Genomic DNA, 15296 nt, shown 5'->3' with positions numbered 1-15296 from the left:
CCGCCACGGGGATTTGAACCACCGACCTTTCGATCGGCAAGCCCTAGGCGCTGAAGCTTTAACCCACAGCGCCACCCGCATTGTAATATTTAACTTTAAAGATGTGCCCCCCCATAATTTCCCAAACAATTCATTTAACAAACCGTCCTTCGGGCGAGCAGAAGTCCGAACGGGAGCGCCTGCCTTGAGTCTTCCTTGAGCTGGCATGGCTGCCCCGACCACGTGGTCCTCTCTGAGGACGACGACAAAGGCTCACACTTCCAGGAGAGTTTATTTTTAGACTCTCTAATGTGGTTAAACTTTGAATTATCTATGAAGACCATATGTCTACTCAGCTGGAAAGCGACAGGCCAGGCCTCAAAAGACAACCCAGACCAGGCCTGGTTTTTAAAAAGGGGGTGAAGATCTTTTTTCCCTACAAACACAGAGAAGCAGGAGCAGAGTTTAGTGGGTTTGTGTTTTTTTGTAAAAAAAGGAGGAGCCCATTTTGCAAGGCAAAGCCATTTGCGTGGCAATTCCCACCCCATCCCCAGATGTAGTAAATAAAGACACCGGACACCAATATTAAGGTTAATGGGCGAAAATGGCACAACTTTATTGATTACAGGTAAGAGCGGTATTGGCCTTAGGCATTGGCCCTAACAGACTATCCCAGGGGTCGGCAACCTGCGGCTCCGGAGCCGCATGCGGCTCTTTAACGCCTTTGCCGCGGCTCCGGGGTGGAGGCGAGGGGAGGAGGCGCATTTTCCTTTGTTCCCGTGCAGTCGCTGTCATCTGTGAGACGGCGGCGGAGAGCAGAAGGCAGCGCCACTCTCCTCGCGAGTTGGGCGCAGGGCAGCGGCAGCAGGAAGGCTCCCCAAGGGCCGAGCGGCACGCGCCCGCCTTCCCCGTGAGCCATTGTTTTTAGTGCGCCTCCTTTCACTCATTGTTGCCCCGCGCGGTGAAGCGACCCCGGGTTGGGAGCCGCCAGGATCTCTGGAGCGAGTCCTCTTTCGGGGGTTGTGGGGGCTCCCAGCAGCAGCAGCTCCCGGCGGGAGCTCCTGCAGGGTGCGCAAGGCTTGCAGACACTCGCCCGAAGCACGGGGAGCCCTCCGGAGGGCTCCCTGTGCTTCGGGCGGCAGGCTGCCGCCCCAAGCCTCGCGCGCCCGACGGGAGCTCCTGCCAGGCGCGCAAGGCTTGCAGACACTCGCCCGAAGCACGGGGAGCCCTCCGGAGGGCTCCCTGTGCTTCGGGCGGCAGGCTGCCGCCCCAAGCCTCGCGCGCCCGACGGGAGCTCCTGCCGGGCGCGCAAGGCTTGCAGACACTCGCCCGAAGCACGGGGAGCCCTCCGGAGGGCTCCCTGTGCTTCGGGCGGCAGGCTGCCGCCCCAAGCCTCGCGCGCCCGACGGGAGCTCCTGCCGGGCGCGCAAGGCTTGCAGACACTCGCCCGAAGCACGGGGAGCCCTCCGGAGGGCTCCCTGTGCTTCGGGCAACAGGCTGCCGCCCCAAGCCTTGCGCGCCCGACGGGAGCTCCTGCCGGGCGCGCAAGGCTTGCAGACACTCGCCTGAAGCACGGGGAGCCCTCCGGAGGGCTCCCCGTGCTTCGGGCAACAGGCTGCCGCCCCAAGCCTCGCGCGCCTGGCGGGAGCTCCCGCCAGGCGCGCAAGGCTTGCGGACACTCGCTGGGGCTGCAGGCTGCTGCCCGCAAGCCTTGTGAGCCTGTGGGAACTCCCGCCGGGCTTGCAAGGCTTGCGGATAGCTTCCTGAAGCCTGGAGAGCGAGAGGGGTCGGTGCGCACCGATGCCTCTCGCTCTCCAGGCTTCAGCGAAAGCCTGCATTCGCACCATAGGACGCACACAGATTTCCCCTTCATTTTTGGAGGGGAAAAGTGCGTCCTATGGAGCGAAAAATACGGTATATAGCATGTCTTTGTTGCTGGCTGATTTGCTGCTATTGCTTTGCAATTTGCAGCTACTGTTTTGAAGGGGAGTGAAGAACACACACTCAAAAAAAGGTAACTTGTTAATATAACGTTTATTTCTATGAGGAGGAGTAATTCTGAGGGGTCAAACAAAAAATAATTAAAAAGTGTCAAAAAAGTTATTTTTATAATGACGAGGATAACATTGGGCTAAGAAACAATGTATGCAGTGTTATATTTGTTTTAAATGTTGCAATGGTTTTGCGGCTCCCAGTTGTTGTTTTTTCTTCGGAAACGGGTCCAAGTGGCTCTTTTTGTCTTAAAGGTTGCAGACCCCTGGACTATCCGGTCTAACCGGGAAGGGTTAACCACCAACAGGGGGAGCCCCCGAGATGCACATCCCTTGGCGCTCCCCAAGGGGTTACCGCTCGGGGGCGCGCTTTAGGCCCTAGCCTCCGTAGGTTTCGGATGAGGCGACGCCCCTCGGAGTCCTTTAACGAACTACCCATCAAGAATTGGGGGAGGTGATGGCGCTCCTCCCCCCCAATCTCATTTGCATAACAATACCCCTGCCAATGCCTAACCGCCAAAACCAAGGAGTTGTGACGTTTTGCTACGAGGTAGGCGAAAAAACCAAGTGGCTTCGAAATTCAGCCAATTAGCCAAATGGAAAAACTCCTACCAGGCCCCTTGCGGTGGGACCAGCCGAAGCCCATAGCAAAGTCCAAGGCAAACCTAAAGGGCAGGTGGGTGGGAAACCGCGGCTGCTGCGAAGAAGGAAAAGGGGCGAGCCAGGGCTGCCCTGACCTTAAGTGCCCTTAGGTAGGCCCGCCCCTTCAGCCCGCCGATTGGCCGACGCTGGGAAAGGTGCATACTAATGAGAAATCCAAAATCCCACGGGGCTGGCGCCAGCCCCGCGAGAATGTGGATGGGGTCGTGAGCCCGCAACACCCCCCCCTCCTGAGATCGGGAATGGCTTTGGCAAAGCACGTGTGACAGTTTCCAAGTGCCGTGAGGAATGAGTCTGCCTTACTCTCAGTTTTCTTCCTACATGGAGATATTGGCGGAAAAAGGCGCCAACCTGGGTTGGTGTAGAAATATGCAAGCTTTCCAGTTTCACAAATCTCCAAATTGGGTGATAAAACTCTCCGCAGCTAAGGCTGTGGATGCAAAGGAAAAATTGGAAGTAGGGCAGATTTTGGTAATAGGGCACCCTGAGCGAGACAAAAATCCCCCTGCAATGTCTTATTTCAACAATAAGGGTTAAGTACTTAATTCGTTCCTGAGGTCTGTTCTTAACCTGAAACTGTTCTTAACCTGAAGCACCACTTTATGGGGCCTCCTGCTGCCGCCGCGCTGCCGGAGCCCGATTTCTGTTCTCATCCTGAAGCAAAGTTCTTAAACCGAGGTACTATTTCTGGGTTAGTGGAGTCTGTAACCTGATGTGTCTGTAACCTGAGGTACCACTGTAATGCCTTTTGGTACAGTTGCTTTATAATAATAATAATAATAATAATAATAATAATAATAATAATAATAATAATAATAATAATTTTATTTATACCCCGCCCTCCCCAGCCCAAACACCACAATCTCTGTTGATCTCCATTCATTCCAAGGACTTGACGTCTTTCCGCAGGGCCTGCAAGACGGAGCTGTTCCGCCTGGCCTTTTGTCTGGACCCAGTCTGACTCTTATGTTTCCCTCCCCTTATGGTCTTGATCTATGGGCTACTTATAAAATGAGGCTACATTTTAAATTGCATTTTAACCTGTATTTTAAATTGGGTTTTTTTCCCCCCCTGTTATGTTTTTACTGTAATTTTACTGGTGTTAGCCGTACTGAGCCCAGCTCTGGCTGGGGAGGGTGGGGTATTATTATTATTATTATTATTATTATTATTATTATTATGGCCTTCTCGGTAGTGGCGCCCGCCCTGTGGAACACCCTCCCTTCAGATGTCAAAGAGATAAACAACTACCTGACATCCAGAAGACATCTTAAGGCAGCCCTGTTCAGGGAAGTTTTTAATATTTAACGCTGTACTGTTTTTAACACTTGATTGGGAGCCGCCCAGAATGGCTGGGGATACTCAGCCAGATGGGCGGGGTATAATTTATTATTATTATTATTATTATTATTATTATTATTATTATTATTATTGAAACAGAACCATGGGTTAGCACAGAAATCCCTGGATTCCCTCACCGCCTCAAAATTCGGGAGGTGTGTAACATTATATTTGTTTGTTTATGTTTTAGTGATGGAAAAACTTTGAACTGTGGTCCTGGATTTTCTCTGCACAGCAAGCTTCCTTCTGTCAATCCAAATTCTCTCTCCATCCCCCCCCCCACCCTGGAACCGACTTCCATCCACGGCTTCTGCTAACAAACAATGGATGAAACTTCACTTGAAAGCAATGACGTGCACCCAGCATGGGGCATTGCCGTTATTTTCTTCGTTAAGCCCTTTTCGAGCCGGTTTTTCATGCCTTTGGATCAAATGTACGCTTGCGAAATTGGCTGACGCCAGGCTTCCAAAGGTAGCGGATATTCCGCAAGGCATTGGATTTAAAGTGTGGTGCGGCTCTGGGGAACAGGCTCCTCAAATCTGCCCCTCCCTCCCCTAGGAATAAGAGGCAGATGCTACGTACAAAACCTCGTGGCGCATTTTCAGTGTCAAGCTAAGATTTTGAAGACGCTGGAAGGACAAGGTCTTGATTTTGGGATCCCCGTGGGCACGATGGGCACCAACCCAGATGGCCTTGAAAGAGGTTTAGAAAAATGCATAGAGGAGGGGGGCCATGATAGCTAAGCAATGCCCTCCACAGTTTCATAGAATTGTAGAGTTGGGAGGGCCGTCTAGTCCGACCCAATGCAATGCAGGAATCTTTTGTCCAATGCGGGTCTTGAACTCACAACCCTGAGATTAAGAGTCACATGTATTGGCATAACCTATTGTTGTTTTGCAACTTTCTGGCTAGTTTGAGAGCCAGTGTGGTGTAGTGGTTAAGAGCGGCAGTCACATAATCTGGGGAACCGGGTTCGTGTCTCCGCTCCTCCACATGCAGCTGCTGGGTGACCTTGGGCCAGTCACACTTCTTTGAAGTCTCTCAGCCCCACTCACCTCACAGAGTGTTTGTTGTGGGGGAGGAAGGGAAAGGAGGTTGTTAGCCGCTCTGAGACTCCTGAAGGGGAGTGAAAGGCGGGATATCAAATCCAAACTCTTCTTCTTCTTCTTCTAGTTGCAGGACCTTAGCCAGACCTCGCAGAGTAAACACAGAGTTCACGAAAGCAAGTGGCAGCTTGGCTGCAGACAGGATGGACAAAGCAGGAATCAGGAATTTGTTGTTTGTTTAGTCATTTAGTCGTGTCCGACTCTTCGTGACCCCCTGGACCAGAGCACGCCAGGCACTCCTGTCTTCCCCTGCCTCCCGCAGTTTGGTCAGACTCATGTTTGTAGCTTCAAGAACACTGTCCCACCATCTCGTCCTCTGTCGTCCCCTTCTCCTTGGGCCCTCCATCTTTCCCAACATCAGGGTCTTTTCCAGGGAGTCTTCTCTTCTCATGAGGTGGCCAAAGTCTTGGAGCCTCAGCTTCAGGATCTGTCCTTCCAGTGAGCACTCAGGGCTGATTTCCTTCAGAATGGGGAGGTCTGATCTTCTTGCAGTCCATGGGACTCTCAAGAGTCTCCTCCAGCACCAGAATTCCAAAGCATCAATTCTTCGGTGATCAGCCTTCTTTATGGTCCAGCTCTCACTTCCATACATCACTACGGGGGAAACCAGAGCTTGAACTATACAGACCTTTGTTGGCAAGGTGATGTCTCTGCTTTTTATACAGTGGACTATATACAGTGGACTATTTACCAGAACAGAACAGAACACAGATCTTTAACTAGATCTCTCATGCACGACTCACAACTCCTACACCTGAACTGAAACTTGTACTACTGAAACCAACACCTTCAGGTTAGTAGGCCATTAATCATTATTCCCATGAGAGAGCTTGACCAATCAGGGAGCTGTCTCCATGCCTCTGTTATCACCAGGCAGACTTACTCCTTCACATTGCCTTGGCTGTCTGCCAAACCCTAATTGACTCTGTGTGGGTAGCTGCATGTATTCAGATTCCCAACACCCCCTCACAGCTCACACACAGTGCAATTAACTTCTGAGCACATACAAAGTATTTTACCCCACTTTGTTCTGCAAATGGAAGCATACACACATTTGCTTGTTTTTCACAAACGACAACGGTTTGCAAATATGTCAGCAACATTTTGAGCACTCTGAACATATTCACATGTGTCAGGGGCTCAGGGGCAGAGGCACAGGGAAGAGAGGGAATGGAGAGCGAAGGGGAAGAATCCGAGGGGAGCGTAGGAGAAGAGGACAGTGGGCCAAGGGATTCCATGAGCCTCTCCAGCGAATCGGAAGATTCACAGAAGGGGGCGCCAGTGGCCAGAGGTAGGGGGTTCCCAAGGGGAACGCCCCAGGAGCAAGGGGGCAGCAGGGACTCCCAGAGCAGTAGTTGGAAATCAGGACCAGCCTCCCCACCAGAGCAGAGTGGGGGGGAAGGGTCCCAAGTATCGGGGCCAGTGCACTCCCCACCAGGGAGAGAAGACGAGGCAGGGCTGACCACGCCTCCATCGGAGAGTCGGACAACGGAGGGAAGGTCAGATCCGGCCAGCATCCCGGAAGAGGGAAGCAGTGACAGAAGTAGTGTAACGGTTAGGAGAAAGGTCACTGGGTTGGCGCGAGAGGCAAGTTCAAATGTACAGGAGCGCGGGACAACGGAGAATGAGGATTGGGAACCGGGTCCTAAAGCCCGCCGGAGGCAGGGGGAGGAGCTAAGCGACTCAGCGTCGGAAGAGTCCAGAAAGGGCAATGCCCCAGCGGGCAGGAGGACCCAGAGGAGGAGAGAGCAGCGGAAAAGGTGGAGCAGGGCTAGGATCTTAAACTGGTGTCAGAGGGGAGGAGACTCAGACGGGACTTCGCCGATCTAGGGTTTAAGACGTAGGGCTGCACGCTGCGGCTTTGAAATGGAAATTGAACTTCAATAAAGACTTTTGTACATTACGACAGCCTAGCATTGGTCCTCTGTGAGCTGGGACCTAGAGGCAGCTCTGACAACATGCAATGACATTTCTCTGTACATTACATAACACATTTGAGTTGAGCTATCCCATAATATAGTTCGAGGCAGCAACACTTCTGAATACCAGTTGCTGGAAAGCAAGGAGGGGAGTGTGTTGCTCTTGAGTTCGAATCCTGATTGCTGGCTCCCCACAGATATGGCCCCTAATCTGATCATGCATCTATATAAGCTGCTTTCATTCATATAATATTTTTTTTTATGAACACAGCCTCCTAATGAACTGCATTGCAAAATTCAGATGAATGGGATAACTCTGTTTTGGTTCGGAAAGCGCAAATTTCACATTTGAATACAGAGTGAATCAAACATCGTCATCATCATCATCATCATAAATTTTATTTATACCCCGCCCTCCCCAGCCAGAGCTGGGCTCAGGGTGGCTAACACTAATAAAATCACAGTAAAAACATAATGGGGGGAAAGAGAGGGGGGAGCAAAAAGGGGGGGGGAAACCAATTTAAAATACAGGTTAAAATGCAATTCAAAATGCAGGCTTATTTTAAAGTAGCTGATAGATCAGCATGGTTGCCAACATGCACAACAGGAAGATGGGCTGTTCATTCATTCTATTTGAAATATAAACCATTTAGAATCATAGAATTGTAGCGATGGACGGGACCTCAAGGGTCATCTAGTCCAACCCTCTGCAATGCAGGAATCACAGCTAAAGAGACTTTGACAGGTGGCCACTAAACTGCTGCTTTCACCTCCAATGAAAGAGAGTCCATCACCTTCTGAGGTTGTCCATACCACTGTCATACAGCTCTTACCACCAGAAAGGTATTCCTGATGTTTAGTCAGAATCTCCTGCCTGGTAACCGGAAGCCAAGGTTCAAATCCTACTGTCCGGGGCAGCAGAAAACAAGCTTCCTCCATCTTTCTGTTGGGATGCTGCCGGGAGACGGGGGCAATTCAGGCCCCCAGCTGGCTCCACCCACCAGCCGGCAGCCGGGCGATACTCCGGTTCTCAGAACAGCATCAAAACTGCAACCCAAGCCTCAGATACCTTGAGAGACTCTGAGCAGGCAAACCAGCAGAGATAAGAACTCTTTGCAACAGAAGAGGCGGACAGAGACATGTGTAAGCAGTATTTACAGGTATTTTATTCAGCATAGTTCAGGAACAAAGGAAAACATGTTGGCTTCCCTTCGTCTCCAACAAAACAACTGAAAACAAAAGCTCTATACAAACGGAAGTTCCCAGCGAGACAGTGCTTGAAGTAAACAGGCATGTGACACACAACAGTCAGGCCTGTACCCTTTTAAGGTGAAACGGAATTATATCCTAACATCTCCATGTGACAGCCCTTTGGATATTTGAAGGCAGCACTCGCATCTCTTTTCCTGTTTTCCAGGCTAAACATACCCAGCTTCTTCAACCATTCTTCATAAGGCTTGGTTTCCAGACCTTGGATCATCTTGGCTGCACACCTTCCAGCTTGTCCATATCTTCCTTAAACTGAAGTGCCCAGATCAGGACACTCGATTTTTTAAATCAATCAATCACAGACTGATGTGGGAATGTGGAGAACTTAAGATTGAGAAAATGAGGGAAACCAGAATGGGCATAGTTGCCTTTTCCTCACCCCTCTTTACGCTAACCTGCCCTCCATGGAGCAACCACACCCTTTTCCAATTGCCCCTCAAGGTTATAGTAGTAGTAGTAGTAGTAGTAATAATAATAATAATAACAACAAATTTTTATTTATATCCCACCCTCCCCAGCCGAAGCCAGGCTCAGAGTGGCTAACAACAGTAAAAGTAACACAGTTTACATAAAATCACAATCAATTAATTGAAATGCATTCTAAAATCAATTCATTCTAAAATCAATTCAGAGTCAAATTAATGGCAACTATTGGGTTAGAGTTCTATGAGGATTACAGAAGGAGGGGGTCAGACTGTGCCTTGGCCAAAGGCCTTGCGGAACAGCTCTGTCTTGCAGGCCCTGCGGAAAGATGTCAAGTCCCGCAGGGCCCTAGTCTCTTGGGACAGAGCGTTCCACCGGATCGGGGCCACGGCCGAAAAAGCCCTGGCCCTAGTTGAGACCAAGCTAACCACCTTGCGACCTGGGACCTCCAAAATGTTGTCATTTGTGGACCTTAAGGTCCTCCATGGGACATACCAGAAGAGGCGGTCCCGTAGGTGCAAGGGTCCTAGGCCGTATAGGGCTTAAAAGGTTAAAACCAGCACCTTAAACCTGATCCTGTACTCCACCGGGAGCCAGTGCAGCTGGTATAGCACCGGGTGAATATGATCTCGTGGTGAGGACCCCGTAAGGAGTCTCGCCACAGCATTCTGCACCCGCTGGAGTTTCTGGGTCAGTCTCAACAGCAGCCCCACATAGAGTGAGTTACAATAATCAAGTCTGGTAGATAATAATCAAGTAGATAATAATAATAATAATAATAATAATAATAATAGCTTTTTTTCTAGGAAAATAGGTGCCGATACTCACCATGAAGTTGTTACAGTACGTGCCACACTTATTAACAACAAAACAAAAGACGTGCCAGCATCGCGTACCTTTGAGTACCCCCTGAAAAACCCCCACTGATAATAATAATATTAATAATCCTACCTTTACCCTTCATCAAATATGCAAAGTGGCTCACATCTAAAACAGAAACAGCTAAAAACATAGCTGTTAATCATATTTTTAAAATTAAACACACACACATCTTATGAAAGCATGCGGATCATCACAATGAAGACAAAGGAGAGATCCTACAAGCCTCCAGCTCTCTGAAGGCAACAGGGTGTCCCTACGCCCATTTTATGGGAAGATTCGATTGGCACCTATGACAGAAGCAGGCCTGGATCCATGGCGCACATTCTGTCACCAATGGTTACTGGGTCCCTCATTCCATTCGTCTCCCCAGGGTTGACATTCTGGGCAGGAGAATGGGTCAGTGTTTAAGTCACTCCATGAAGAAAAAGGATCTGGAAGAATATCAGGTGAGCAGAGGGACAGACGATCCCCAAACCCTCCTGTTGGTGGCTTAGGGCCCTCGTATTTCCGCCTCTCCTGGTCTGCCCCGCAGAGGACCTTAAGGTCCATGAATAACCATAGTTGAGAGGTCCCTCATATTTATGGGACCGCATCTCCTGGTATGCCCTGCAGAGGACCTTTGTTGTTATTGTTGTTGTTTAGTTGTTTAATCGTGTCCGACTCTTTGTGACCCCCTGGACCAGAGCAGGCCAGGCACTCCTGTCTTCCACTGCCTCCCGCAGTTTGGTCAAACTCATGCTGGTCGCTTTGAGAACACTGTCCCACCATCTCGTCCTCTGTCGTCCCCTTCTCCTTGTGCCCTCCATCTTTCCCAACATCGGGGTCTTTTCCAGGGAGTCTTCTCTTCTCATGAGGTGGCCAAAGTCTTGGAGCCTCAGCTTCAGGATCTGTCCTTCCAGGGAGCACTCAGAGCTGATTTCCTTCAGAATGGAGAGGTTTGATCTTCTTGCAGTCCATGGGACTCTCAAGAGTCTCCTCCAGCACCATAATTCAAAAGCATCCATTCTCTGGCGATCAGCCTTCTTGATGGTCCAGCTCTCACTTCCATACATCATTACTGGGAAAACCAGAGCTTTTACTATACGGACCTTTGTTGGCAAGGTGATGTCTCTACTTTTTAAGATGCTGCCTAGGTTTGCCATCACCTTTCTCCTAAGAAGCAGGCGTCTTTTAATTTCGTGGCTGCTGTCACCATCTGCAGTGATCATGGAAACCATAGCTTTAACTATACGGATCGCCTCTCCTGGTCTGCCTCGCAGAGGACCTTAAGGTCCATGAATAACCATAGTTTAGAGGTCCTGGGCCCTAAGGAAGTCAGACCATCCTCCACCAGGGCCAGGGCCTTCTCAGTGATGGCTCCAACCTGGTGGAATGCTCTGTCCCATGAGACCAGGGCCCTTCAGGATTTAACCTCCTTCCATCAGGCCTGTAAGAGATAGCTATTCCGCCTGGCCTTTAATTTGAATTCAGCCTGATCTTTTATATTCCTTCCCTTCCCCTCGCCTTTTTATGAAGATCACCCACTCTGAGACCCCACAGCTCATTCTCCCCTGGCCTCCTCACTGCCCCAAGTAGGATCAATTCAGCCAGCTAGCCCTGGGGATTATCTAATTGATTTTTGAATTTGGAATTTTATTGTTATTCATGTTTTTATACTGTATTTTATAATTAAGTGTTTTAAATTTGTTGTTAGCTGCCCTTTGCCCAGTTTTTGAACTGGGAAGGGCGGGGTATAAATAAAAAAATTTAATATTTATTATCGTCACTTGTCCCAGACAGATATTCGGTGTCGTCCGTGAAGCAAAATAACACCCCTGTGGTCTGTGTTGTTATATTTGGTCCACTACCATATTTATATACATGGCTCCCTTCCTCTCCAGTTTATCCTCACAACGACCCTGTGAGGACAAGAGAGGCAGCGACTGGCCCCATGAGCTTCCTTGTTGAATGGGGACTTGCAGCCTGGTCTCCCAGGTCTCTAACCGCTATGCCGCACTGCTTATGCCAGCCATGAACCTGGCCAAAAGTGAAGAATTGCACCCTATGTCTGGCTGATGGGAAACCCCAGTGGCCTGGGATGAAGATGGCTGAAACAGGCAGGATAGGTCCTGTCTGTGAATGTGGGTCGCATCCAGGCCTTTGAGCAACCTTCCCCAAGCTGGTGCCCTCCAGGCATTTTGGACCACCACTCCCATCAGTGGTGTGGCATAGTGGTTAGAGATTGTGATCGGATGGGAGTTAGTGGTGGTCATAGCTGTCAACTTGCAGATTTGAAAATAAGGGATCAGCAGCCAAAATAAGGGATTTCCCAGGCACAGGTATGTTCGACTTCTAAGGCCCCTCCGAGCCAAAGACAGAAAGCTCAGGCAGCAGCCAAACGAAGCCTCAAGTGGTGATTCCTACAGCGCAGCAACCCGGCAAAGGGGATGCAGCAAGGGAAACCACCGTCACCTCTCCGCTGGGAAGCGCTGAGCAAAGGCGAGTCCCCAGGCAACACGGCCGATTTGATCAGCACAAGGCATGCAAGCTCCACCCCCCAGTCGTTCTTAGACTCCTTATTGGGTGAGCAACGCAGCCAAGCAACAAAGTTGGAGCCTCCCTCCTGTCTGGTTGTCAGGGAGGGAGGGAGAGGAGCTGCTTTCTTTGAAACCCGGGAAATTTAAGGGACGTCATCAATAAGGGACAGCAGCGGGACACGGCGCTGGGATAAGGGACTTTCCCGCCAAATAAGGGACACTTGACAGCTATAGTGGTGGTCCATGGCAACAGCAACATGGATGTTTTCTTGCTTTTCTTGACACCTCATGCGCTACCTTGTGCGCACTACCTTGCGCCACCTGACTTTTTGCTAACTCTTCAATAGAGACCCTTCAAGTCCCCCCAAGCAATATCTACAGGTCTCAAAAGTATTGTGGGTGCTTTAGTTGAGATTCCTGCATTTGCAGCGGGTTGGACTAGATGATCCCGTGGGTTCCTCCACAGTTCAATGATTCTATTTTAACTCCCCTGAAAAATGTACGGGAGTATTGATCTCACAAAAGCCCCTAAATTAGTCTCACATTTGTCTTGGGGGTGGGGAATGAGGCAGTTTCCACCCATTAATCACCTTAGCTGATTAGTCAGCTGCCTTAATTGGTTAATTCATTGCCTGCGTGTAATTAAGCTTGCAGGCTGTGAAAACTTCAATGTAGGCTCCCTTCTGAGATATTCAAGAAAGTGTGAATTGATGTACTGTCCAATAAACCAAAGCTATCACTCAGAGTTGGAAAGAAAGCACTGTCTAGTATTTCTTTCTTCATTCTTTAACACTGGGAAAAAACAACTCACCAGGACATAGCAGCTTTAAAAATATTAAAAGCAAAGGTAAGCCATCTTGATCCAAATTTAAAACAATTCCAAAATCCACAGCAGGGTAATGCAGTTATTGTCATTTTGGTTGATGCAGGCCATGACTCAATTCTGGAGTTTTAAACATTGCATTTTATGTCAGCTCTGCAACCACTGGGAATTTTTTTTTACGCTAGATATTCATCATTCTCGAATGAAGAAAGTTTGCAGCATTTGAGACTTTAGAGGAAAGGCGAGTAAGAAGGTGACATGATAGAAGTTCGTAAAATTAGGCATGGCATGGAGGGAGTGGATAGATAAAAAATTCTCCCATAACACTTGGAACTTGTAGACACTCAATGAAGCTGAATGTTGAAAGATTCAGGACAGATACAGTTGTACCTTGGCTCCCGAACGCTGCAAATCCGGAAATGTCTGTTCCGGTTTGTGAACGTTCTTTGGAACCTGAATGTCCAACAGGGCTTCTGATTGGCTGCAGGAGATTCCTACAGCCAATCAGAAGCTGCACTTTGGTTTCCGAACGTATTGGGAGTCGAATGGGCTTCCAGAGCGGATTCCGTTTGACTTCCAAGGTACGACTGTAAAAGGAAGGACTTATTCATGGCATGTGGAGTTAAATGATGGAACTCACTGCCACTGGAGGCAGGGATGACCACCAACCTATATGGTAATAATACTAATACTAATACTAATACTAATACTAATACTAATACTAATACTAATGATACTAAGAATATTTATACCACTCCCATCTGGCTGGGTTTCCCCAGCCACCCTGGGCAGCTCCCAACAGAATATTAGGTAAAGGTAAAGGGACCCCCGACCATTAGGACCAGTTGTGACCAACTCTGGGGTTGCGGTGCTCATCTTGCTTTACTGGCCGAGGGAGCCGGCATACAGCTTCCAGGTCATGTGGCCAGCAGGACTAAGCCACTTCTGGCGAACCAGAGCAGCGCACGGAAACGCCGTTTACCTTCCCGCCGAAGCAATACCTGTTTATCTACTTGCACTTTGACGTGCTTTTGAACTGCTAGGTTAGCAGGAACAGGGACTGAGCAACGGGAGCTCACCCCGTCACAGGGATTCAAACCACCGACCTTCTGATCGGCAAGTCCTAGGCTCAGTGGTTTAACCCACAGCGCCACCCGCGTCCCAACAGAATACTAAAAACACAATTAACCAACAAACATTAAAAACTTCCCTATACCTTCAGATGTCATCTAAAAGTCAGACAGTGGTTTATTTCCTTTACATCTGATGGGAGGACGTTCCATAGGGTGGGTGCCACCACCGAGAAGGCCCTCTGCCTGGTTCCCTGTAGCTTTGCTACTCACAGTGAGGGAACTGCCAGAAGGCCCTCGGAGCTGGACCTCAGTGTCCAGGCAGAACGACGGGGGTGGAGATGAATACTAGCCACGATGCCTAAGCCCTGGATCCACGGCTGGAGGCAGCAATGTTTTGAAATCCCACCCACTCTGAAGACTTCAACAGGTATCCCATCAGGTCCACTGGCTTTGTTGTACAGTATTTCATTTGGTTAATAGCTGTACACAACCCTCATTGTTAAAACCAGCCTAGGACCCCCGTACCTACGGGACCGCCTCTCCTGGTATGTCCCACGGAGGACCTTACGGTCTTCAAACAAAAACATCTTGGAGGTCCCGGGCCACAGGGAGGTTAGGCTGGCCTCAACCAGAGCCAGGGCTTTTTCGGCCCCGTGGCCCCGATCTGGTGGAATTTGCTCTCATAAGAGACTTGGGCCCTGCGGGACTTGACATCTTTCCGCAGGGCCTGCAAGACGGAGCTGTTCCACCAGGCCTTTGGCCAAGGCACAGCCTGACCCCCTCCTTTAGTAATTCTTCACAGAACTCTAGCCCAATGGTTGCCATTAATTTGATTTTGAATTGATTTTAAAAAGAATTGATATTAGAATGCTGTCTTACTTTTATTGTTGTTAGCCACTCTGAGCCCGACTTTGGCTGGGGAGGGCGGGATATAAATAAAATTTTATTATTATTTTTTTATTATTATTATTGAAGACAATCTTACTGGGCTATGAGTGATTGCCGAAGAAGAAGAAGAAGAAGAAGACGAAGAAGAAGAAGAAGAAGATGAAGAAGAAGAAGAAGAAGAAGAAGAAGAAGAAGAAGCAGCAGCTTTTTTTTTTAGTCCCTTTTTAATGCATGGTCTTCCCAGCAAGCTCTCTGCAGCGCTACTAAACTGTAAATAGACAACACTTCTAAATACCAGTAGCTAGAAATCACTGAAGGGGAGGGTGATCTTATGATCGAATCCTGCTTTTGGGTTTCCTATTGAGGGATGTTCTCTTGTTACCTTCTTATGTTCTTGAAATGTGTATTTTATAACATGAGCTGCGT

At 49.1% G+C, this 15296-nt stretch overlaps 1 protein-coding gene across 1 annotated transcript in view; it reads left to right on the top strand.

The window, feature by feature from the left end:
• The first annotated feature begins 9929 nt into the window (after positions 1-9929).
• Positions 9930-15296, top strand: part of CIB4 (calcium and integrin binding family member 4) — a 30173-nt gene continuing 24806 nt past the window's right edge. The window contains exon 1 of the mRNA XM_083733868.1: positions 9930-10016. Coding sequence (XP_083589994.1) covers positions 9963-10016 — 54 coding nt within the window. The 5' untranslated portion in view covers positions 9930-9962. The remainder of the gene's footprint in view (positions 10017-15296) is intronic.

Source organism: Podarcis gaigeae (assembly GCF_964106915.1).
Source record: "Podarcis gaigeae genome assembly, chromosome: 3".
In the NCBI taxonomy this organism is placed as follows: domain Eukaryota; kingdom Metazoa; phylum Chordata; class Lepidosauria; order Squamata; family Lacertidae; genus Podarcis; species Podarcis gaigeae.
This window is presented reverse-complemented; position numbering and strand designations above follow the sequence as displayed.